Source organism: Equus przewalskii, chromosome X (genome assembly GCF_037783145.1).
Source record: "Equus przewalskii isolate Varuska chromosome X, EquPr2, whole genome shotgun sequence".
NCBI lineage: Eukaryota > Metazoa > Chordata > Mammalia > Perissodactyla > Equidae > Equus > Equus przewalskii.
Genome location: NC_091863.1, coordinates 107,325,565 through 107,350,766, shown reverse-complemented (window position 1 = coordinate 107,350,766; position 25,202 = coordinate 107,325,565). Strand labels below are relative to the sequence as shown.

General features: G+C 42.2%; 1 protein-coding gene across 2 annotated transcripts in view; it reads left to right on the top strand.

The window, feature by feature from the left end:
- GPC3 (glypican 3) overlaps window positions 1-20,600 on the top strand; it is a 402,731-nt gene extending 382,131 nt beyond the window's left edge. For both annotated transcript variants that reach the window (XM_070606588.1, XM_070606589.1), the window contains one exon: window positions 20,089-20,600. In XM_070606588.1, coding sequence (XP_070462689.1) covers window positions 20,089-20,258 — 170 coding nt within the window. In that variant the 3' untranslated portion in view covers window positions 20,259-20,600. The remainder of the gene's footprint in view (window positions 1-20,088) is intronic.
- The last annotated feature ends 4,602 nt before the right edge of the window (window positions 20,601-25,202 follow it).

The window sequence follows — 25,202 nt, the reverse complement described above, 5'->3', positions numbered from 1 at the left end:
TGAGACGCAGACTCTGTCACTCCCGTATCTCATTGCATCTGACCTCTTTGCCTGAATTGTCTTCATTTCGATAATCGGGACGGGAAAAGTAACCCATCCAAGTTCATCTGCTTTTAAGTGGGAATGCATTTGCTCTTCAGTTCATAAAATGTGCAAATAAACTGACAGGTAGTTAATGGCCAAAACTCCAGGGGAAAGGGAACTCCTTTTTAAAGGATTCTATATTTAAAAGACATTCCCCTAAATCTCTCTTGACTAACTGGCATCTCACATCATGCTGGAAAAATGTACAGAGGGAAGTCTTCAGAGCCTCGCAGGCTGAGAAAGGAGAAAGATTGCCGAGTGTTTGAAAGGGTTTAGGGTTTCATTTGAAGAGCAGCTGCACCCCACCGTGCCTGTGCTCAGATACACCGAACACCAGCGAGGCGGCGGCACACTGCAGAGGCCCTGAGTGCAGCCAGAGCGGACCTGCGGGTGAGAGGGCATGGCCAGCCGGCCACGCCTTCTGCACATCTGGCCCTGGGTTATTGACTTGGGTTTCCCATCAGTCAGTGACTAAGACCAAAGCCCAAGACCCTTCCCTGAACAGTTTGGATCATCAAGCAACAAAGATGAGAGAGAGAGAGAGAATGGACACAAAAACCTAAAAAGGGAAATGGAAGTCGTGTGGAAGCATGAGAGATTTACTTAGGTTCAAGAGCAATGTTTCTCCAGAGAAAGGTCTAACATTCATGGTTTTCTCAAAGAACAAAAAGTAACCCGCTTGTGGAGCACGAGAAGGTTTACAAATCGTATTTAGATATCTGATCTCACTTGAGAAGGAACACAACTTTGGTGCTAAATAATAAAACTTCTCTGCTTCCAGGCAGAGCAGCAAACGTCTGTGGATCAGGCTTCCCCAGGTTTCCCTTCTCAGAATCTTCACCAGGCTCTGTCCCTGCTCAGAATCTCCATAGCACTTGGTTCGTGCCTCTCTTGTGGCACTTATCACTTTCTAACTTGGATACAGTTATTTTTGTACTCATCTCATCTTCCTGACAGGATACAGAGCTCCTTGAGGCCAACAACTGAGGTTTCCGCATGTCTGTATCCACCACGGCACCTGGCAAGTGGCTGGTAAACAACAGGTGCCCAATTCATGTTCATTGCTGCCGCGCCTGACACCTATACCAACTGTCCATCTCCTGCTAGATGGAGAGCTCCTTGAGGGCAGGCTCAGTGTCTTATCCTGTATCTGCAGCGTCTGGCCTGCCTGGTTCCCAGTACAGCAATAAATGTTCCTAGCACCCAACAAGTGTTTAATTAATTAATTAAAGTGTACTAACCATGCATAACATAAATCCTTCCATTCCCCTGTGGCTGCCACATCCACAATTCATCCACTCAAGAGGTTATTCATGATAACAGATTTACATCAAAATGTTTCAGGGACCGGCCCAGTGTTGCAGCAGTTAAGTGCGCACATTCCGCTTCTCAGCGACCTGGGGTTCGCCGGTTCGGATCCCTGGTGCACACATGGCACCGCTTGGCACACCATGCTGTGGTAGGCGTCCCACATATAAAGTAGAGGAAGATGGGCACAGATGTTAGCTCTGGGCCAGTCTTCCTTAGCAAAAAGAGGAGGATTGGCAGCAGTTAGCTCAGGGCTAATCTTCCTCAAAAAAACAAAAAAAAAGTTTCAGAAGGACTCAGGCTCATGGTAGCAAAGATAAGGATGTTGAATTTGATACAGTTGACAATTGTATCAAATTGAAACCCAGTTTCCCCCCTAAAAAGGTACTCTGGAGATGGCAAGGGGTAAAAGAAGTTTTAGGGAAAGAAGCTATAGAGGAAAGCCAAAAACAAGTCATGAGGTAAAGACGGCTGAAAGAGAGCGGTAGGTGAAGAACGTTGCCTGTCTGCGTTCAGGGCCCCACAGCCTCTCAATGCTGCCGGCCTGGCTGGAGCATGAGAAACGGGAAACCAAAAAAAAATCAAGTTGAAAAGGAGGCCTCCTAAACTTGGTCTTAGGCTTAGTACTAAGGGAGAAAGATTTGAGGATTACTTACCTTGTTGTTAGTCCAAAGGGGGCTTCAGATTTCTCCCCTGGGTGACCTAAGCTGTAATCTGTCTCTGTCGCCCGCTGTTAATACTTCTTCCATTTGTGAGGAAATTATAGTGACTGGAGAAGCTCGACTTACTTCCTCAAATCTCTTGGCAGAGAAATTAAAAAGACAACAGAAATTGCTGTCCAACTGGAATTCTGCATGACATAGGGAGAACTGATTGGGACCCATCGATTGAAGAAAACTCTTTCTATTTAAAGAGAATGCATCTTTAATCGTGGTAATACCTTTAGTAAATTGCTTTCTCTGGTGACATTGCATACCTAATTGCAGTTTGCTCATTTTTATTTTCCCTTTACGTTGTTGCTTGCTGCTTAGGCAATTGTAGATTTGCAGGCTGAGCAATGAACTTATTAGTGACATTCAAAACTCTCAGCCAAATGTGTCTCAGGACCAAAATGTCACCACTTTGGGACATGACTCAAAGGTCACCAGACAATTATATTTCCTTTAGCACTTCCTCAAGAGACCTATTTTCCACCCCCTTAACAATTTGGATTCTCTTCTCTGAGAAGCGTTCTCAAATCCTCCCAAAATTGTGAAAATAAAAATGAAATACAATAGTAAAATGGGTACAACCAAGGACCGTAGTGATAGCTTATGTACGAGGATTTGCTCTCCATTCCAATTTATGTAGTTTAGTGTAATACTGGTTTTCTTGATGAAACACTCTATTGCCAAATCATATTCAGCAGGGTGTGAGTGGGAGTCCCAGGTCGTCTTCTATGACAGTTATGCCTAGCCAGATTTGTCATAGCTTGCAAATGCATAGTTTGTTTTAAATGAATGTTTGGTTTGTTTTTTTTTTAAATAGCTGTTGCATTAGGGTGATAACATTATAAAGTGATTTTTTTCCCAAAGATTCTTAATATCATCCTATTTCCTTGTTGTCCTCTATATTATCTTTTGAAGAAAAAGCACATTAATCTTTCTCTCAAAATCTTCTCCAACTCATCTTTCCCACCTGTTCTACTGTCCTGCAACTTATCTCCCATGCAGCCTCCGTTCCCACCTGCCAGGGTTATTCTAGGAATATACCTTAGAGAAATACACTATGTATTCTAAGGAGTTTGTGAGAGGGTGTTTGCGCAGCATTGTTTGCACTGGGGAGAAATTAGAAACAAACTAAATGCCTATCAGTGAGGAAATGGCTAATTGTGTTATATTCATACTATGGAATTTCTTGCAATTATAAAAAGGAAAGAGACAGTTCTATGTGTATTAACATGTAAAGATTTCCAACACATTGTAGCATATGCATATGCATAGAAAATGCATTTACCAGTAATCACTCCTGGGGAGTTGTAGGAGGGGGAAAGTTGGAGAGGGTGCTTTCTCTTTTTACCCTGTATACTCAGGTATTGTTTGCATCTTTAGCTTCAAGAATGTATTCATGTGTTGAGTAGTTAAAAAATTAACAAAATAAAAGGACTCTATCAACTGTGTGGAGGATGGTTTGCATGAGGACAAGAGATGATGAGAACGTGATCTTAGCAGTAGCAGTAGCAAGCAATGACAATGGAAAGGAGAAGGGAATTCACAAAATCTTAAGGAAACACTTTACAAGATGTAATAATTAGACCTAGATCATGAAAAACGAGGAGAATCTAGGGCAACTTGCAGGTTTCTGGCTTGGGCAACTGGATGGCTCCTAGAGACGTTCACTGAAATGGGGTGGGAGGTCGGGGGTGGAGGTGGGAAGGGGAGGGATGGGAGGGGTGGGCAGGGAGGTACAGGAGGGGGAGCAGTCAAGGCAGAAGAAATGCTGCGTTGTTTGTGGTCTGTTGTGTCTGTGTTGCTTGAGGGACATCCAGGTATAAAATGGCCAGGGAGCAGTTAAATCTTCAGAGATGTGTCTAAGCCAGAGATAGATCTGGGAATCCTCAATGATAGATAAAACCTGGGGCACAGATGAGAGCGTTCGGGAAGACTCATAAAGTGAGTAGAGTGGAGGGCCAAGGAAGAAATGAGAGAACACTCATCTAAAGAAAGACAGCCTGCAAAGGAATCTGAGAACCATCCGAGAGGTAGAGGGATCCAGGAGGAAGCTGTGCCAGAAGATAAGGGTGACACCACGTTTCAAGACAGAGAGTGGCCAACAGTATTGGATTCTGCAGGGAGCTTAAGATGAAAAACTAAAAAGGGTCCATTGAGGGGTTAACTGTAAACTGGCGTGAGGGATCTTATTGAGTATTGGGCTGATGAAAATGTTCTAAAATTGAATTACGATGATGGTTGCACACCTCGCTAAATTTACTAAAAATCATTGAATTACACGTGAAATTTATTTAAAATAGGTGAATTTATGATATATAAATTGTACCTTAGTAAAGTTGTTTTAAATGAAAAACAAAACAAGAATCCATTGGAATTTAGTTTGGGGCAAGCTATGATTCCAAGAGAAACTTTCCAGTCTCATCTCTTCTTCCTAATTGGTTGGGAAAAGTCCCATGAAATAAAATGAAAGGAAGCACACATTACTGATGTCACATCCTGATCCTTTCCACTCTCTTGCAATATCAAAAACTACTTTATGTGTTTGATTTGCTTTTTACCAAGCAATGAATATTGCCACCCTATTCTCTGTCTTCCTTTGCATAATTGCAAAAGAGTTGTTTATTATTATTTTTTTAGCATATATTTCCAGAGTTTAGGTTTAGGGTGCCAGGCTATAAGGCCCCAGTTTTTATCTGTTTTTCTTATGGTTGATTGCATTTTAATGTGTTTAAACATAGCCTCTTTATTGGCTGTGCAAGGCATTTTCACTCTGAAATCTCATCATTCATTTCCTGATACCTCTGTTAGGTGCATAACATGATGCCTTGTTCTTCTCAGCCATTTCCTTTCTTAATTTGACTTGGCCAATAACAAGATGTATTTGTCTTGGTTAACAGGCGCATTTGATGTATTCTGTAGACAGGTCAAAACAATATGGAAAACTCCTGCCTCTTCTTACTATAAGGAGCTGGGCCTGTCCTTGACTCTACTTAATTAAAGTGTTCATTTCTTGCCAATTGCATCTTCTTTTTATTGTGGTTCAATTTCTTCCTGCTACTTTTTAATACTCCTCCTCAGTGACCTGGCTGCCACTCTTCATAGTGGAATTTTTCTTTTCCCCTTTTACATCTTCGTAGCTGTGAGTTTGGGCCACTTGGCATCTTTTTACCTTTCCTGGCCTCCTTTGGGCTTGCCTACTTTGTTCTCATGCCCGCAGAGCTATTTGTATGAGGATCATCCAGCTTTTTCTCCTCAGTTGCCTTCCCCTTCGGTCCTTCCAGCTTATGTCCTGATCATGTCCCCAAAATGAATTTTCTCCATCTGATGCCTCTTCCTTTCTTCCTCTGGATCCTGAGTGATACCATTATGTGGCTGCATTGAGCAAGATGTCCATCATCTGCTGATCACTGCTAATTGTTTCCTATTGGTAGGAAAAAAACTCAATGTAAACAATTTCTGAGTAGGTTGCTCCACCTTCCGTATAGGCAGTGTCCTCATGACCATTTCATACCATATACACACATTTCATATTGCCTGATAATTATTCACATTGTTTCTGAGACTTAGCCCCTGCCTTAGTAAGCTGGACAGATTATGCGGTTCTTTCTCCCTACCATAGGTGGATTAAGTAGTTACTTCTTTAAAATTAGGTCTTGGTTGATAACTCCTTGGCAAACATAAAGCCCTCCATTCTAAGCTAGTCATGGTCTCCAAAACACACTGATCCCTTTCTTTGAGAGAGAATCCAAAGCAGTCTCTTTAGATTCCTCTCCAGACAGTGTCTGTGTCAAAAGCAGGAATGCAAAGGTCACTTGAACCCTGTGCCTTCACCCTTCATCCCTGCCACGAGACCTCTAAAGACCTGAATGAAATCCTAGAATCTCAGGGTTGGAAGGGTCATCAGAAGCTATTTACCTTCACCCCCTCGTTCTATGCTTAAATCCTTTCACCAATATCTCTACCAAATGGCTGTCCAAACTCTCATCAACCACCTCTAGAGATAGATCTTACTGCCTAGGGGCAGCAGATGCAATTTTCAGATTGCACTAATTATTACAAAGTTCTTTATTTCTTTTAGGTCCAAATCATTTTCCCCTTAGGAGAAAGACAAGGCCATGAAACAGCAATAACTAAAATGGCATGGCTATGGACCAAGAAGAATCTGAGATGGAGAAGGAGTGAAAGGAAATAAGAAAGGGGGTGTGGGCTGGTGCAGGGGATCAGGCAGTGCCAGAGAAAGGGGTCTGCGGAGCTAGAGGGGCAAATGCGGGAATCCGAGCTGAGAAGCAGAAATGATGCTGAGAAGTAAACAGTAAGGGAATGAAAACACTGGTGGAAGATTAAGGAAGGAGATACTAGAACCTCTTCTAAAACAAATGGAACCAGGTGGGAGGTTTAAATCAAAGTAGGGAGGAACTGAAAAGCATCTTTAAGATTCAAAATCCATCAGAGGATTCCAACCTTGCCCTTTGCCTAAGGATATGGAAAAGAGAACTGTGGAGACAGGAGAGGATGTTTAGTAGAGCAACGACTAGACAGAAGAGAAAAGAATAATTGGACACAGGAAATGAGTTTAAAGAGCAATGGAAAGAAAACAAGAAGTGAATAGAGAAATGGAAAAAGGGGGAAATGAAAACACAGAACTTTTAGGTTAAGGAATTGTATTTATTCCTGTGCCAACACATAATTGTATTTTCCTGGCAGTCATCCCACAGACCTCTGCAAGGGGAAAGGGGTGCCGGCATGTGTTACCACAGGATTGAAGTCTTATTGCTTTGTACTATTACAGCCAAGCAAAGAACTTCATTAACGAAGCTATATTTTGATATCACAGAGACAGGCACTGAAATTTCAATCACTAGCAGCCCCTGCATTTGGGAATCAGTGGCGATGGAAAGGGCAGGATGTAGCCCAGGGGTGGGTAGACTGTGAGGCAAAGGCAGGGGTCAAAGGTACGGGAACCCAATCACGGAGGTTCGAAGTGAGAAATAAATGGAAACCACTCACCAACAAACCTGTTTCCGTCCCAGCGTGGCACACAGAATGCCGGCATGTGTCAGCTGTGTACATCGCAAGGCATCAGGTTCCAGGCAGCAAAAGGGAGTAAGAAAATAATCTTTGTAGACTCCATCCACACTGAGTTCTGTGAACTGATACTGTGAGTAACGAGAACTGGCTATTGTCAGAAGGGCTTTGGAATCTAGAGGTCAGGGTTTGAGCCCTGCCATTTGCTTTCTGAGCTACCCGACCATTGGCCCTGCCTTTGGCTTATCTTCATCAGAGCTCAGCGGGACTCCTTCCCCTGGGGAATCATCAGTTAAGGAGGATGGACTCCCTGGGAAGGGCGTCTACTAAGGAGGTAACTCACCTGCACACTCTCAGTGGACTGGAGGTGTGTGTTCATTTGTGCAGCCATTGATTCATGCATGCATTCATTTAGTCAACAGGCATGCTTCTAAGCGTCTGTACTAGCCAAGTACCGTGTGGGAGCTACAGAGAGGAATAAGACTCATTTCTTACTTTGATGAGGCTTGTAGTCTAGCTGAGGAGAGGAACACTGAAATGACTAACTCTATTATAAGGCAGATTGAAATTAGTGCTATAATAGAAGTACAATTCAATTATTGGTCAGAGAGGGAAGTGATTAATTTTGGCTGGGGTGAGAAAGGAAGGCTTCCTGGAAGAGTTATTCTGTAAGTTTAGGCCTAAGGGAAAGAGAGAGAGAGGGAGAGAGAGACCATCCCAGGTTGAGGGAGCAGCGTGAAAAAAGACATGGGAACTTCAAAGTACTTGCCATTTTCAGCAAATGATAAATGGAATGGTATGACTACAGTATATGGTACTTGGAGAAATACATGGACAATTGAAACTGGAAGGCAAGACAAGACGAGATGGAGAAGCTTGTGAATGCCAGGTTAAGGAATTAGGGCTTTATCCCACATACATCAGGGAGCCATCAAAGGATTTTAAAGAGAGAAATGTGATTTGACACGCGATTTAGGAAAAGAGTGTTGTCTCATTCCTGCTGTCACAGGATAGAACATTCCTTCTTCCTGGACAGCAATGAGCCACTGGAGAGGAATGGGTATCTTATCTAGCTGGGGCATTGAGGATTGTGGGGGGAGTGGGAAGGGAGAGAGAGGCTGAAGGAAAGAGGAGAAATGGTCAGCATCCAAAGACAGAGAAATGGTGCCTGTGAGAATGTGAGAATGAGGACTTACTGACAGTCCAGATCCGAAGACGGGAAGGTGGGAGGATGGAGCCAGGATGACAATATGTTCTTCCAAGTAAATTGAGGGGAAATAGTCTCAATTCCCCAAATCCCATTAATGATGAGGGAGACATTTCACAGTTGGCGAGTTTTTAGGAAACAAATATAGATGGAACAACGTAGGGAGGCTTTTCATCTTGCATTTATGAGGACACCTGCCTGCTGTTGATTTCTGGTCTGCAGTGTTCCAACAGCCAGGCTGACTGTGTTCAGAGACTTGAACCATTTCGACTCATTGGCTATTGTACTCGTAATTTTCCTTGCTGTTGGGCATTGCCACGACAGTGCAAGCATTTTATTTCTCAGGTACATTTTTTCTAAGGACCATCATGGCTGATTAAAAATGGAAGATTACCAGACTTTGGGTTTTCCCATCCAAGTATATCTAAAACCCTGTCCCAAATGTTATCAAAGAGCTTTTCATTCAGTGTCTTGGAGCCTGGGCTGCGAGGGACCATAAGACCACTCCCTCACTCTTCTGATCCCTCACCAGCAATTAAATTTGGCTACAATAAGTGACATTCTATGTTTTCTTTTTACATCCCCAAAGCCCAATGATGCATACCTCTATAGCTGCATCATGCCTGAAATTTATATTATAAACAGAGCTCTGTGAATCTAAACCATTAAATTTTTTTAACTAATGAGGACAGAGTGTATTCTTTGATTTTTTTTAAACGTGGTTTCAGCTTAGCATCATTTGTGTGAGTCACAAAAGTAAATGTAAGTTTCCTGAGTTGTAGAAAAATTTCTCTTAAAATAGTCAGATTAAAATCCTTGACAAAAATTGCCCTCTTCCTCCATTCCCAATAGAAGAGCCATATCTGCAATTCTAGGGTAGTGCTTAAATATCCATTCATTTTCATTCTTTTGGACAACTTGACTTGACTTTCAAAGCACTGAAGGAGTACCATTTGGGTGTGGATGTTTTGGCATCACGTACGTTCACACACACTCACCCCAGTACAAAGGAAAGCAGCAAAGTAGCAGTATACTCCCCTTAGGAACTAGGATGTGCCCCAGATGCCATTATCTTTTGGTTTCTATAGTTTTTTGCAATCGTGGTAAAATACATATAACATAAAATTTGCCATTTTAACCATTTTTAAGTGTACAGTTCAGTGGCATTAACTACATTCACAATGTTATGTAACCATTATCACTATTTCTAAAACTTTCTCAGCACCCTAAATAGAAACTCTGTAGCCATTAAACAATAATTCTCCATCCCCCCTGCCTCCAGCCCCTGCTAATAATTACTCTACTTTCTATCTCCATAGATTTGCCTATTCTGCTTACTTATATTTCATATAAATGGAATCATATACTATGGGGTCTTTTGTGGCTGGCTTCTTTCACTTAGCATCGTGTTTTCAAGGTTCATCCGTGTTGTAGCATGCATCAGAACTTCATTCCTTTTTATGGCTGAGTAATATTCCATGGTACGTCTATACCACATTTTGTTTATCCGTTCATCTATTGATGGACACTTAGGTTGCTTCCACCTTTTGGCTATTGTGAATAATCTGCTATAAACATTGGTATACGAGTATCTGAGTGTCTATTACAGGTTGTTAGCGCAGCAAAGATAACAAGAATATAGCATTTTCAAAAGCTGTCTTGACTTGGAACTCTGGAGGCACCTTCTAACAAAGCTTGGTTGTACAGACTAGTTAGGTGTTGTGACACTGACAGCACTGCCACAATAACTCAGGCACAGTCAGCGTGACAGTGCTTCATCTCACTTCCTCCCAAACTTCTCTAAAGACTAATCACATTCAGTGAATCCACATCAGCTCCGACTCTCTCTTCAACTGAGTACTATCTGGTTTTTGACCCAACCACCCTACTGAAACTTCTCTCAAAAATCTCCCGTAACCTTCTAGTTCACACGTGCAGTAGCTTCTCCTCAGCCCTTGCTTTTCTTGACCTCTCTATAACATTCCACACCAAGCTAACCCTCCCCTCTTTAACATGTGCTCTTCCCTTGCCTTCTCTAAGGTTATTCTCTTCATCTTCTCCCTGACCCTAGCTGAACAGTGTCTCTGTCACCAGCTCCTCCTATTCCACTGCCTCTCAGGTCCGTTACTTCCCATAGGAAGTAATTGCTCCGGTGGGAAGTAAAGGCTTTGATGAGCTGTGATTCCTGTGCAGCTGTTAGGCAGCCTCGGGTAAGAAGGATCTGCAGCAAGAGAGTAATAGTTGTGACCCTTCTGTGGCAGGTGGTGATAAATCTGGGCCTGGCAGAGGAGGGCCAGTACCCACACCACCCCCTTATACTGTCAAGGTTTCCAGGATGGAGTTGTTCTGCTTCTGGGAATGTGACTTGACTCATGCTATACCTAAATCAGTATAGTAGTAGCCCATATTATAATAAGATTCTACAGTGAAATGATTTATTTTCTAAAGGGATTAAGTGATATTTTTGTTTGTTCCTTTTTTAATAGCTGAATGCAATAGTAACATAGTTATTAGTTGAAACCACCAGAAACCATTTTGTATTAGAAAACTAAACAGTCTGAACCTAGTCAAGGGCATTTACTGTGGTGTTCCCCTCTTGACAAGGAAATTGTCATAGAAAAGGCTACCTTAACTCATTAATCAGGAATTTGTGAGTTAGTGTTCAACTTGGTAGTTTACAAAGCCCAGGTGGTACAAATGTCCTAACAGTGCTTTCCAGATCTTTCCACTTAAGTACCCCATACATCAGTGAAGAGTGAGAGTGAACACATGCTCCTGAGGAGCTAGGACATAACCTGAAGGTCCTAGTAAACATGAAATATTTTATAAAGTCTTAAATGAGTTTGCAGATGGTACGTTTCTACACCATCATACAGCCTTGCATGATTTAGTATAAAATAGTGTGCTTTTCCCCCTAAATCCCTAGGAAGAAGCTTGCTATGGCTTCGTGTACGCACAGCCCAGTGCAGTGTGACCTGAAGATACCCATACCCCAGATTGAGAGACAGAGGCCTATAATAAGAGACTCCATGCCTATACTAATAGGAAAACCCATTGTATTCTTTCAACATCGCATCATAGGGATTTCAACATCAATTATGAGGATGTTTGCAAGCTGGAATTAGCTGTAGGAAATGAAGTGGGCTTCTCATTGCTCCAGCCCTCTTCCAGGAGAGGCCATTGGATTATTCCCAGATTTTACAGTAATTTAGCAAAATTGGCAGCTCACTTGTTTGTCCAGAAGGCACGTTGTGAAATGGGCCCATTCTAAAAGGAGTCCCATTAGACCAATTAAAAACTAGAGGCCTCAAGTGTGCCAGTTCCCCCTCTTCTGATCTATGAAGAAGAAAATGTAGACTTCCAGAGACCCAAAGGTCATTAGCAAAGTCATTTTCTTCTGCTTTCAAGTCCAAGTAGTCATTTCACACCTGAAAGTTCACAAAGGAAGGAGGGATTGATGTGGCAGGAAGGAGGGTTGTATTCAGGGGAGAACAAGGAAACCAAGATCTGTTTGGGATTCAGAAGCAAATGGCAGAGCCCAAGGGCTTCTGTGGGAATGGGCAGGAGAGTGAGCAGTAGTGCAGTGAATGTGATTTCTCCAGAGATTTCCCCAATTTCAGCCTCTGGGGTCTGCCAAGCAATGTACTGAAGGTTTCACATATTCATGTCTTGGGGGCCAACTGTACACAGCAAATGCAAAACACAGGGATAGCAGTACTGCTCTGTTGCTATATTAAGGCCGGATTGAAGCCATCTGCTGGTGCAAGCCTGGCAAGGAAGAAACCCCCATGCTTGGCTCAACAACAGCATTCTCTCCCCTGGTATTTTGATGGCAGCACTTCTTTCAGGCTGTCCTGTGAAGTCTGTCTGCTGCTGTGGGTAAGACCCCTATAGTAATGTGTTGCCCTCCTTGATGCCCATGCCATCAGAGGGCAAACGTTTGCTGCTGCTTATATGCTCAAGACCCCAGTGGGTTTGTAAGGGCCCAAAGGCTTGTCTCAATGACTGACAGATCTTCCTTGGCCGCTTGTGCATGCCTGCTTGATGCACCCCAAATCTAGCAACGTCTCCCCCAAAACTTTGTAAGTACTGGCTTCAGTGGAAGTTATTGTTGCCAGGGTTTAAAGAAAACAAAAACAATCGAGCATGGATTTATTTTTTGCCAGGGTCTCTTATCCAGGATTAGAACAGCTCAAGAAGAAAAAGGAATTCCTCAAAAAATTAAAAATAGAACTACCATACGATCCAGCCATCCCACTACTGGGTATTTATCCAAAGAGCTTGAAGTCAGCAATCCCAAAAGTCCTATGCACCCCAGTGTTTATTGCAGCATTGTTTACAATAGCCAAGACATGGAAGCAACCTAAGTGCCCATCAACAGACGAATGGATAAAGAAGATGTGGTAGATATATACAATGGAATACTACTCAGCTGCAAAACAGAACAAAATCATTCCATTTGCAATAACATGGATGGACCTTGAGGGAATTATGTTAAGTGAAATGAGCCAGCGAGAGACGGATGATCTGTGTATGACTCCACTCATATGAGGAATTTAAAATTATGGACTAAGAACAGTTTAGTGGATGCCAGGGGAAAGGTGGGGTGGGGGGTGGGCACAAAGGGTGAAGTGGTGCACCTACAACGTGACTGACAAACATTAATGTATAACTGAAATTTCACAAGATTGTAACCTATCATTAACTCAATAAAAAAAAAAAAGAAGAAAAAGGAGTCAGAATTTGGTAGCTGATGAAGATCACCAGAAAAACACATCCCAAGAGAAGCAACTGATTGACCCCACCTTGGCTGCTGTGGGTAGAGGAATGGTTGCAGCCTGCAGTAGACTATGTCCCTCCCTGGGCCCCAGGAGGCTTGGAATCAGTGAGAAACAAAACTAGAAGGAAGCTTAGGGTACATCTAGTCCCCCGCCCTGATTTAGCAAATGGGGTGACTGAGGCCCCAAAGAGAGGGAAATGACTTGCCAAAGGTGAAATAGTAAGTCAGTGGCTGAGCCAGGCCTGGAACCCAGGGCTCCAGACTACCAGGATGGTACAGCCTCCTTAGGTACTTGACTAGGAGACTCTGAATAAGGAAGGGTGCAGGGCACCCCCCTGAGTGCTTGCCGAACGAAGAAAAACTTTTTTAAAAAATTTTTATTGAGTTAATGATAGGTTACAATCTTGTGAAATTTCAGTTGTACCTTATTGTTTGTCAGTCGTGTTGTAGGTGCACCCCTTCACCCTTTGTGCCCACCCCCCACCCCACGTTTCCTCTGGTAGCCACTAATCTGCTCTCTTTGTCTACATTTTAAAATTCCTCATATGAGTGGAGTCATACAAAGATTGTCCTTCTCTATCTGGCTTATTTCACTTAACATAATTCCCTCAAGGTCGATCCATGTTGTTGCAAACGGGACAATTTTGTTCTTTTTTATGGCTGAGTAGTATTCCATTGTATATATATACCACATCTTCCTTATCCAATCATTTATTGATGGGTAGTTAGGTTGCTTCCACATCTTGGCTATTGTAGATAATGCTGCAATGAACATAGGGGTGCATGGGACTTTTGGAATTGCTGACTTCAAGCTCTTTGGATAGAAACCCAGTAGTGGGATAGCTGAGTCGTATGGTATTTCTATTTTTAATTTTTTGAGGGATCTCCATACTGTTTTCCATAGTGGCTGCACCAGTTTGCATTCCCACCAGCAGTGTATGAGGTTTCCTTTTTCTCCACAACCTCTCCAACATTTGTTACTATTAGTTTTAGTTATTTTTGTCATTCTAATGGGTATAAGGTGATATCTTAGTGTAGTTTTGAATTGCATTTCCCTGAAGATCAGCGATGATGAACATCTTTTCGTGTGCCTATTGGCCGTCCGTATATCTTCTTTGGAGAAAATGGTCTGTTCCCATTTTTTGTTGTTGAGTTGTGTGAGTTCTTTATATATTATGGATATTAAGCCTTTGTCGGATGTATGACTTGCAAATATTTTTTCCCAGTAGTGGGTTATTGTTTTGTTTCAATCCTGTAAGAAAAACTTTTCAACACAACATGCAGACCTTAATGACTGACAGTTATTTTAAAGGGATCATCTAATCTGCATCACAAAAGACCTAAGGGCAAAATGAGAGTCAGAGCTGAGTGTGTAATTAGTACAGATTGTTGGGTCTACCCTCCAGGCATAGGTAAACTGATTATAAATAGAAACAGATTTTTGGTTTAGCATGAAAATGTCCTTCCTGGCCCAAAATGTTCTCATTGACAATCAACTGCAAGATAGAGACAATTTATGTGCATTTTACAATATATACCTAATACAAAGATATGTTCTGGAAAATCATTGATAAATATAAAAATATGAATGATTTAAAAGAGAATGGTTTGTGGTAATTCCCATAATACATCTCATTTGTAGCAAAATGAGAAAGTTTCAGTTTTGTGTAGATTTAGCTTCTTTGTAGGTTTTTTAAAAAATTTATATTTGCTATGGCTGATCCCCAGATACTGTTCCCACAGGCTTCTTGTTTTTTCCAAGACAAGATTTCTGACAAGTCTCTCCCACTTAGGGCTGTCCTCCAAACTGTTAGCAGTGATCTTTCTAAAAAACACAAATCAGATTGTGTGGTTTGCTTAAAAACCTTCAGTGGCTCTCTACTGCCCACTGAATCAAGTCTTCGCATTCTCAATCTGCCATGAGTTAGCCCTTACTTGTCCTTCTTGCCTTGCCTTCTGTCACCCACCACGCAAACACACACACACACACAGACACACACCCCACAACAATATACACTCTGTGTTCCCTCCCACCATAGAAACTGCTTGCTCCTGCTGCATATATCCTACCTACATCCTCTAATATTGATGGTTTTGCTCAAGCCAAACCCTCTACCTAAAATGAATAACCATTTCATTCAGCCCTGCCATAGTTCTACCCATCCTTCATGGTGTAGATTATCTCCCAATTGTTCCAAGATGTCTTCCCAGATCCTTCTATTTGGAATTTTTCTCTTTCCCTTCTATCTTCATGGTATTTTGCTGAGCCCTTTCTACTTTCTGCCAAATATCTAGTTGGTTGTCTATTGGTCTGTTTTCCTTGCTAGAGTGTGGGAGTCCTGAAGGCAGGCACTAAGTCTTGTAGCTCAATGCTTGGGACATAATAGGCTACTGTTAAGTTTGTTGAATTAAATTGGATTATATTTCCCCTGTCCTGGAGTGTCCCTATTTATCTTTCACCCAAACCCTATTGTTACTGAATCCGGGTTCGCCCATCACCCGGAAAGCCAAACACCAAGATGACGAGATTGCAGCAGAGTAGCACAGAGAGCGTTTAATTATAAGGCAGCCAAGTGAGGAAGCGAGAGAATGAGTCTCAAATCTCCTTCCCCAAAAATAGGGACTCAGGGATATTTATGGGGTAGAGGGCAAGGTGGTTTGAAATGTGGAGATAGGTGATTGGAGGTGAGGAGAAGTGAGGTAATCGATGATCTGCGCAAGCGTAGTCAGAGTTCATGTCTCTTCATAGGATGCATGTTCACAAAATGGCAGCATTCGCATGATCTGAGGGTCTAATTTTTAGTGTCTTGATGTCAAAAGGTCACTTATTGGACATCTGCATGGGCCCAGTTGATGGGTTGGTGGTCTCAACCAGCCTAACATGGACAAGGGCTTCTAATTCCTGAAAAACAGCTCAAATACCCATTACCATGGTGATCCAGGCTCTAGGGAGACATTATCTATAGGAGGAACCTAGTGGGAGTCAGATAGCATATTGCCTAAACAGCACAGAAAACAATGGGTGGGGGAACAACTAAAAGCTATAATCAGTAATTACAAAGAGGAAAAAATCCTTTTAGTTCCTAGCTACTTAATCGTCAATGGCTAACTATTTGCTGGTTTCAATACTCCCTATTCTTTGGTCATTCCCCATTCTTGAGGGATTCAGGTTGACGACCAGTCTAGCTACTTCCACTGAATTGGGGTATAGATCTGGGTTAGAGGAATGAAACTGTTTAGCACTCATTTGGAAATATTCTCTTGTTCCAGTTTCAGGTTGAGATTTTGCATTATTAGAATTTTTGTACCTTGCTCAACAGTTTTCGAACAACATCTAAAGGCACATTTTATAATCCAGTATCCGACCAGAAGGATAAAGAAGTATAGACAACCCAAATTTTGACAGTCTCTGACAAATAGAACTAATCCCAGTGGGGCCTCCATCTGATCTCCAGCTGGGGGCATACATCTGGTCTTAGTTCCTGATAATCTTTTGTTACTGGATATACATCAGAGACCAGAGCCATGCCCTATACACTGATCTTTCAGTTTTTATTGATGATGGCTATCAGCATAAACTCTCTGCCCAGGGGTCATCACATTCCTAAGGCACTCAAAAGAACAAAGTTATCAATTTATGGCTGGGAGGGGCCATAAAATCTACAAAGCATGTCTGGGTTAGTTAATCAGAAGTCATTCGAAGTTACAATATGGTTTCTTCTCTACAATATGGCTTCCCTTATGTCAACCTTGTGTTGAGCCAGCTTCCCTTATGTCAACCTTTTGTTGAGCCAGTTTCACTATTTCCTCTATCTCCCATAATCCTTCCTTGTCCTGCAAAAGTGTCCCTTTCATTTCTAATCTCCACCATGGTGGCCCAGGCCCAGACTGTGTCTTTGCTGTGATTCCCATCAATGTAAGCCCCAGGAGCCTGGCCCTGGGATTGGGTGATAAACATTTGCTGTTGCTGGATGGGGAGACTCAGGAAACCTGTAGCCACAGCTTAGGAAGCACAGAAAGGTCTTGTTCTGAATGTTGCTGGGGGCTCTTTGGAGGTAGAAGACTTGGCCCAGCTTTGTGCCAGGGGTGTGTAATGGCCCTGGCCATCATTGCTGATTTTTTCAAGGAAGTAGAACTGATATAATTCCCATTCTGAGTCCCCGAACCCAGAGCTCTTTTTAACATTTAACAAAGCTTAACAAGCGTTCTTAATCAAGTCTGTGATCAGTTTTATATGGAAACACTGACTTTTCTCATGCTTTTTGGAAGTTCTCTTTGGCAATATATATTTCACTAATTGAGGGTTTTTTCAAGAAGGAATCCATTACTCCTTAATCACCGCAGTCTATTTTGTATACAAAACTTTTCAATAGATGGTATAGCTTCATTTAAGGTTCAGAGTCAGACCCCTGTTCAAATAGCACCTCTGCCACTTAGCAGCTGTGTCAATATGGGCGAAAAAAGTAACCTGAGCTTGAGCTTCTTCATCAGTAGAATGGGAATGATAATACTTTCCTCATAACATTGTTGAGAAGGTTAAATTAAATGAGATAGTGTATACAAATAGCTTAGCACAGTGCCTGGCGCACAATGAGGACTCCATAATTGGTGGTCGTTTTTATAATTTCAAAACAGAGGGTCCAAGAGATAGAAATAACAAAAGAGGTCTTTGGTGGCAAAAAAAGATTAGAAACTACTAGATTTAACCTAACTGCTGAGTTGACTATAACAGCTATAGTGGACGAAACTGTTTCGTGTTCATGGATTATTTGAGGAGCAAGATAGTGTAGGAGCTGAGTGGTAACATTCATAGATGTTGTTTCATATTGATGTGGGGCAAGAGGACTATCCAGAAAAGGAATCTGAAAGCGATGCTGAGAGTGCTCTCATTCAGGTCAACCCTAAAAATACCCCTGTTCATTTAAGTTGAGACGTTGCCGTGAGACTCAAGGCTGGGCTTTCAACAGATAGAGCCATATGTGTTCTCAACTTGGGTGAAATCCGATCGTGCCTCAAGCCTGTGCTCTCCTTACTGACTGACAGCTGACCTCGGCCTTCTCTGTGCGCGCTGCATAGTTCCCCTTTCAGAAAAAGAGGTCTGCATGGCTCTTTGTTCTTTTTCTCTTTTTATTTTCTTTATATGTATTTATTTTGCAGGGAGAGGGAATCTAGATTCTAGGCTGCTGAGTCACTTTTCCCTGGGTAACAGGGTTCCCTGGAAAATTTGATTTGAATTAGTATCGGCACTCGAGAAGAAAAATATTCTCAGCTGTAGAGGAGCAAAATGTAGTCAGATTCATACATATTAAAAGTTAAGGCATCATTTCTTGGTACAGCAATGAAAAATAATTATAGTTAATAACAAAACAGAAAAATTATTTGTATCAAATAGGATACGCCAAGGATTCAATAAAACATATATTCAAATTAAAAAGGAAAAATATCAATACCCATTAGGTAAAAAGGCAAGGGACATGAACTGTTATGCATTGAGAAATATAATTAGTAAACTATAACATAGAAAAAGTTGATCTGTAGTAGTAATTAAATATATGCAAATTAAAGAAACTTTGAGATATCATCTTATACTGACTACAATATCTTTTTTTGATTGAGGCACAGTAAATTTGGTCCTCACATCATTGCCGATGGCGTTATAAACTGCAGTAGCCCTTTTGGAAAGTAGTATTGCAGTCTGTGTAATCAGATCCCCTGGCTTTGATCGCCTTGACCTTGCTGCCTGCTCTGACCAGTGCCAGCCTCAGAGAAGCTCTGGGCCTGGGCCCTGCTCTGCATGCATCCTGGACCAGCTAAGTCCTCACACTTTCTTCCTGTGACTCACTGAGTGTTTCATCCCCTGTAAGAGGAGCTCTTCCTTCCTCTTCCTTCCTTCCCCCTGTAGAATCCCAATCATTTCCTCTGTGCCTGTTGCTATGCATCTCAGTGTCCTCAAGGGATCTTTCCTGCTCCATTGGCCACAGGACAGTTGGCTGGTGAGGTCGCTCACATCACATCACCCTCACAGCTATTGAAATAGAAACATTTGTGACTGAGTCTAAAAAAGCCAAGGGAGTAGATTTGAGCTCTAAATCAGGAGAAGCAAATCAGAAAGAAACTGAGTCGTAGGCCAGGGCCAGCCATCTTGAATTTCCTGACAAACCACTATTTACTTAGATTTGCCTTCTGGGAAACTTTTGCATTAGGCCAACCCCAACATCCCAATTTCTTTTCAGAATCATAAACGTCTCATAAACGGTAGGCAGTCAAAGAAGGAAGACCCTTACCCATTAGCCTCTCCTTAGTCTTAATTTGTTTGGTATCAGTTTAAATCCTATGTGTTAGATCGATTTTACTTTATTGTATATTGTATATTGTTTTTAGGGACGGTGAAAAGACCATATAGAAAAAAAGAAAAGCTTTTTGGAAAAATAAAACAACTTTCAATGGCAAACTGCCCTGTCCTCAACTCTAATTAAAACAAGGTTCCCAGGAGAAAATCTCTATGGGGTGCAGGGCCCAGGAAAGGTACAGTGGGAGTACAACATCCCCCCCCCACTAACACACATACACACAAGGACATATGTATAGTCACCCACACAGCGCCTTACATTTTGATACCAGTGAGATCTGGTGAAAATGACCTTCAAGCACAGTCTTGCCAGGGAAGAGGTATTGCAAAGGGCCAATGTGTACCCTGGGGTCAGAGTGGGAACAAAGGGGGAAGGGGAGCAGCCAGCTTGCTCCCCACTGGTGTGATCTCTGGAAGGAGGACCTCTAGCCATCTCCTTCCTCTGGTGGGCCCCGCGCGCATGTACGCCTATCTCCTTCCCACTTCTGACAGCCTTCCTTTCGACGAAAGGAAGAGATCAAAGCTGGGGCATCCCAGCAGTCCAGACAAGTTCTTGAGCCATGAATAGTATACACCTGATGCTGTTGGTAATCCTGTATTTAAAATTCTTCTTTTCTTTTGGCAGAACTGGCTTATGATCTGGACGTGGATGATGCTCCTGGAAGCAACCAACATGTGAATCAGAAGGACAATGAGATAGTCGCCTCTCACAACCTCGGGAATGGCCATTCCCCACTGAAGGTTCTAACCAGCTTGGCAATCTATGTGGTGTGCTTTTTCTTCCTGGTGCACTGACTTCCTAGTGCCCAGCTCACGTGCTGCCCTTCAGCACCCTGTGGTCTTCCTCTATAAAGGGAACCACCTTCTTATTTTTTTCTATTTTTTTATCTTATATACTTCCTCCAGCCATTAAGTAGAAGACTAACCATGTGTTATGTTTTCGAAAATCAAGTGGTATCTTCACGAGGAAGGTAAATTTTAGTGGTAGTATAGATTGTCCTTTTGCAAAGAAAAAAATCAAGCTGTGTCAAATTATTTTCCTATGTTTGGCTTCTAGAACATGGTTACCATGTCTTTCTCTCTCTTTCTCTTTGCATGGATTTCTTTGGAAAAAAAAAATAAATGCTCAAATAAAAACGCATTGGGTCTTTTTTGTAAGCCCTCGCATATGGTGACCATGCGATGCTTTTCCTCTTTCTGTTCAGTATAAAAACATCCCATCAGGTGCCAATGGGGTTCATGAAACTTTGGATGGGTATCAATCCTGACTCTAAGCCCTAGTCAAAGCCACTTCCCCCCACCTCACACCCAATCCATAACCTCCACTTAGAAACCTTGGGTTAGGGTGTCTTGCCTGTGAAACTAAAAGTATCCCCAAAAGTTCCCCCATCTCTCTTTACAAACTTCCACTTTGCTGAAAATGCTTTGCCCAAATAGAAATCCTTTGTATGGGTCATGTACAGTGGCATGATTGATATTCTTACTTTTCCCAACTCAGAGAAGTGGGCCCAAACAGTACAAAGAAATAATTCCGCAAGCTTCTTTGCTGTTGTCTCAGGCTTGCTCTCTGTCTCCCTTCTCTGGGGACTGCCACATGGCTGGGTCAGGTTGCAAAGGTTGTCATCAGGAAATCCTTGATTTACAGCAAGCAGTGGTCACTCTTGGCCTTAGGTGGGCTTCTTCAACATTCGTTTATTTAACAACCCAATAGGTTTTGTGTACCTATTGGATGTCAGCTACTGTCCCAGATGCTGGAGACAGTAGAAAACAAAACAGATTTGATCCCTGCTCTCATGGCTGAAGGTCTGGCACAAATACTAATTCTAACACCAGCTCTTTGTCAATTGTAGGCCCAGTGTTATTGTCTGCTTTTTACACATACAACATCGCAAACAATAATGGTGCTGATGCTGATCTTTGGACATTCTGCTGCCAAAGAATTTCAGGAATAACCATCTTGCCGTTGTTTATGATGCCTGGCACAGTGCCCAATGGCAGGTCAGGACAACAGAAACTGTTGATTCTTTCTAATGAGTGGGAACTTAACTCCCACCTGAGGGCAAGGGTAGGAGAAGCCGAATAAGTATGAGAAAGAGAAGGTGAGACACAGCGAAGAAGTGTGAGAAAAGGTCAAGGAAGGGACCAGGAAGTCCCCTTTGATTCTAGGTGGTGGTCCTAGCCAGGAGCTCCGATTTCTGTCCGACGGCAGCAGGTCACCATGCAGGAAGCAGGCAGTGTAATTTCTCACAGCTTATCGTTCCTGCCTCCTGCTGGCACCAACACGCTTCTGTCAGGGTCTCCTGCAGAGCACAGGTTTCCAATATCCATTTCATCCTTTGCAGAAATTTTCATAAACACAAATTGGAAATGTTTGGGTTAGCATTTCTTCGGTTGATTTTGTTGAAGTTAAGACTCCAACCAGTTGTATTTGTTAAAATGATTTCAGTGATTTGTAGTAGTTGGTAAGACTTGAAAGGGAATTATCTTTGTTTTTTAAACCATCATCGTTTCCTTAGTTGAATGGGATTTGTAAGAATCTTTGGCTTTGATTCCTGAAACCTAACTACTGGAAAGGTTTGCTCCTTGCACTCACTGTGCTATTCCAACAACAGTGGACCAGAAGAAGGATCTAAAGCCCAGATAGTGCCTAATACCTGTCCCCGCCATTCTACGGGAAGGTTTTTATTTAATGTGGCGAAAATAATTTGTGGCTCTGAGACCAGGTTTTAGGCCTGCAAGCAGGAGCGGGCTGTTAAAATCCACTTCTCCTCTCTGGGAGGTGAAGGGGATTCTCAGTTTTTACACAGTCATCTCATTACCTTCCCCTCTCCAGACGCCAGTTTCTCTCCTGTAAAGTAGAGAATCAGGAGAAGATGGCTAGCCTCTTTGTTGCTCTGATTTTGTGGGACCAATGCTTCTGAAAGGAAGTAAGTGCTGGTCCCTCTGCCCGGTGCTGGTGTCATGAATGTGCTGTTCCCATATGCCTCTCAGGACTTTTCCAGCTTAAGGTCATATTTGACATTCTTCAGTTCCCAGAACACGACTCAAGCCAGCCAGTGTTTCTGCTTTCTTGGCACACTGTCTGCCAACTCTGGTCCATCCAGGCTGAGTGATGAGGGACAGAAGATAATTCCTCTGTAATATCCATGGCCTGCTGGCTTCAGCAAAATGGTTGGGATTAAAATGGATAACCGCGCACATTTACAAAACATGGAAAATGCACCACCTCCTATTGACATTTAGTCAATAAGCTGTCTGTTTTAGCTTTTTATCCATGCCTATTCCTATCTCTCTATATTTTTTATTCTCTAGTGTAGAATTCAGTTTGACAGCTAGTTGGTAGCTTTTTATCTTTCAAGTGTTTATTCTACCCTTTGATTTAAATTCCCTGTGTGAATTGTGTTAAGATGACTATTTTGTCCTTAGACTAGGCCTGGCAGCTGGGCAGTTGCCCCATTTCATTGGAAGTTTCCAGGCCTCTTTCTCTTTGGATGCACATGTGAACTTCCACCAGCTCAACTCTGGTACTTGAACAAGGTTAAATCATAGAAGAACATACCAAATGACTGGGCTGAAAAGGACCTGCTAGCTCATCCCATCATCTTTGTTTGATTACTGACTAAGGCAGGGCTCTCACTAGGTCACAAATCAGCCTATTTGGTTGCTGGACACCTCCAATATTTAGCAAATTTATGTTTTTCAAAAGAAATATATACAAGTAATGAAAATTATAACAATATATCATTATATAAAGTTTAGAAAGTGGCATTTACCCCCTAATTCCATACCCTATAGATATTTACTATTATATATTTATGTTCTTCTAGTCTTTTCTTCTCTCTCTGCATATGTATATTCACACACATGAGATTATACTGAACATACAAGTCTATAATATGAATCAATCTGTATTAGGTTGAGCCTAAATCTACCTTCCTATTAATTTTTACCCATTGGTCCTAGCTCTTCCATAAAAACCAACATGAGATTAAGATGACACCACTTTTCGCACAGCTGTCCTTCAATAATAATTTTCAACCACTGACTCTTGCCTCTTCTGAGTTTTGGGGGTTTTTTTCTGAACAGCTCCTTCATCCCAGCTCTATGCTCCAGTGGATCAGTGGTCCTCTTAGGCTGTCACGCCTGTAGCTGAACCTATGGTGTAGCTGGAGCCTGAGCAGAATGGAGCATGGGTTGTTCTGTTCCCATAGAGGCTGAAGACTTCCACCAGAGCAGTCCTAGAATGCAGACACTTGCTTAGAAGCCAGTCACACTCTTCATGAATGATGAGCTTGTGGCCAACTGAAACCCCCAGATGTTTTTGCAAGAAGGGCTGCCAAGCCAGGTCTCTTCCATCCCATACTTGTGTAATTGATTTTTTAAAACTAAATTCCAAGGGCTTTTGATTTTATTTGTCTGTATATTGGGCCAGACACTACACCGTGTGTGCGTGTGTGTGTGTGACACAGAGAGAGAGTGTGTGTACTGGGGTGGAGAAATTTTTTTTCCTGCCAAGGCCACAACATTTTTGGAACTCTTCTTTTAGAATTGCTGTTAAGCTAGTTTATGTACCATACAAGAAAATCAGCCTCATTTATTTATAGTCACACCTTGTTTGGAACCAAAAATAATGTTCTTCAGCTTGATCACCCACCTCATTCACTAGATTTGCTTCCAAGTTGCTTTTAGCTGTTTCCAAAAATCAAATCTGCCTTCAGGAAACAAAGGCCTCCCTGAGAAGATTCCAAAGAATGTGCTATGGGCTATGGAGGATTTTTTCCCCAAAGAAAAGTTCTAGAAAATGCAATATAAACACTACAAAAGGAGTGTACATGGGATGCATGGGAGAGCAGAATGGGGTACATATTATGGTCCATGGGTCTAGATATAACCCTTGAAGGAGGGTAGAAGAAAGGATAGAAATTGTTCAATTTTTGCAGAAGATGTAGAAGAAGACTTGAAATAATAGACATTGTCCAGGTTACAAAGGAGGAGGATGGTCTTAGGCAGAACAATACAACACGGTTTCATAGTGGACCATGCACAAGGCTGTGTATTGTTGCATTGTAGGACACCAGGGTGCCTATCCATGCGAGAGGGCAGACGTATAAGATGGAGGGTGCACAGAGCATTACATGATGGTTAGAAGCAATGAACAATACATACACCCAGCAGCATGGCTGTATCTTAAAACCATAGCGTGGGTAAAAAAAGACAAGAAACCGAATGGGCTATATAGCATCTCACCATTGAAATGAATTAAGATATAGTCACAGAAGACAATATAGATTTTACAAAAATGCATACACACTAAAAGACATACATTGACCACGTTAGAATGGTTGCTTTTGCATGGAAGGGAATGGGAGTGGGCTTTGGGGATAAAAAGAAACAAATGAATGAGCCAAACAAAGCAAGAGAGGGGCCTTGTCTGGACCAACTCTGATGCTATACCATGAACCAAGCAGTATCTTTAACTCAACCTTTGTACCTGAAATCACAAACTCAGACTCAAAAAAGGAAGTGAGGGGGGCCAGCCCAATGGCTGAGTGGTTAAGTTCACGCACTGGCCCAACGTTTTGCCAGTTCAGATCCTGGGAACAGATCTAGCACCGCTCATCAGGCCATGCTGAAGTGGCGTCCCACATAGCACAACCAGAGGCACTCACAGCTAGAGTATACAACTATGTACTGGGGGTCTTCAGGGAGAAGAAGAAGAATAAAGAAGATTAGCAAGAG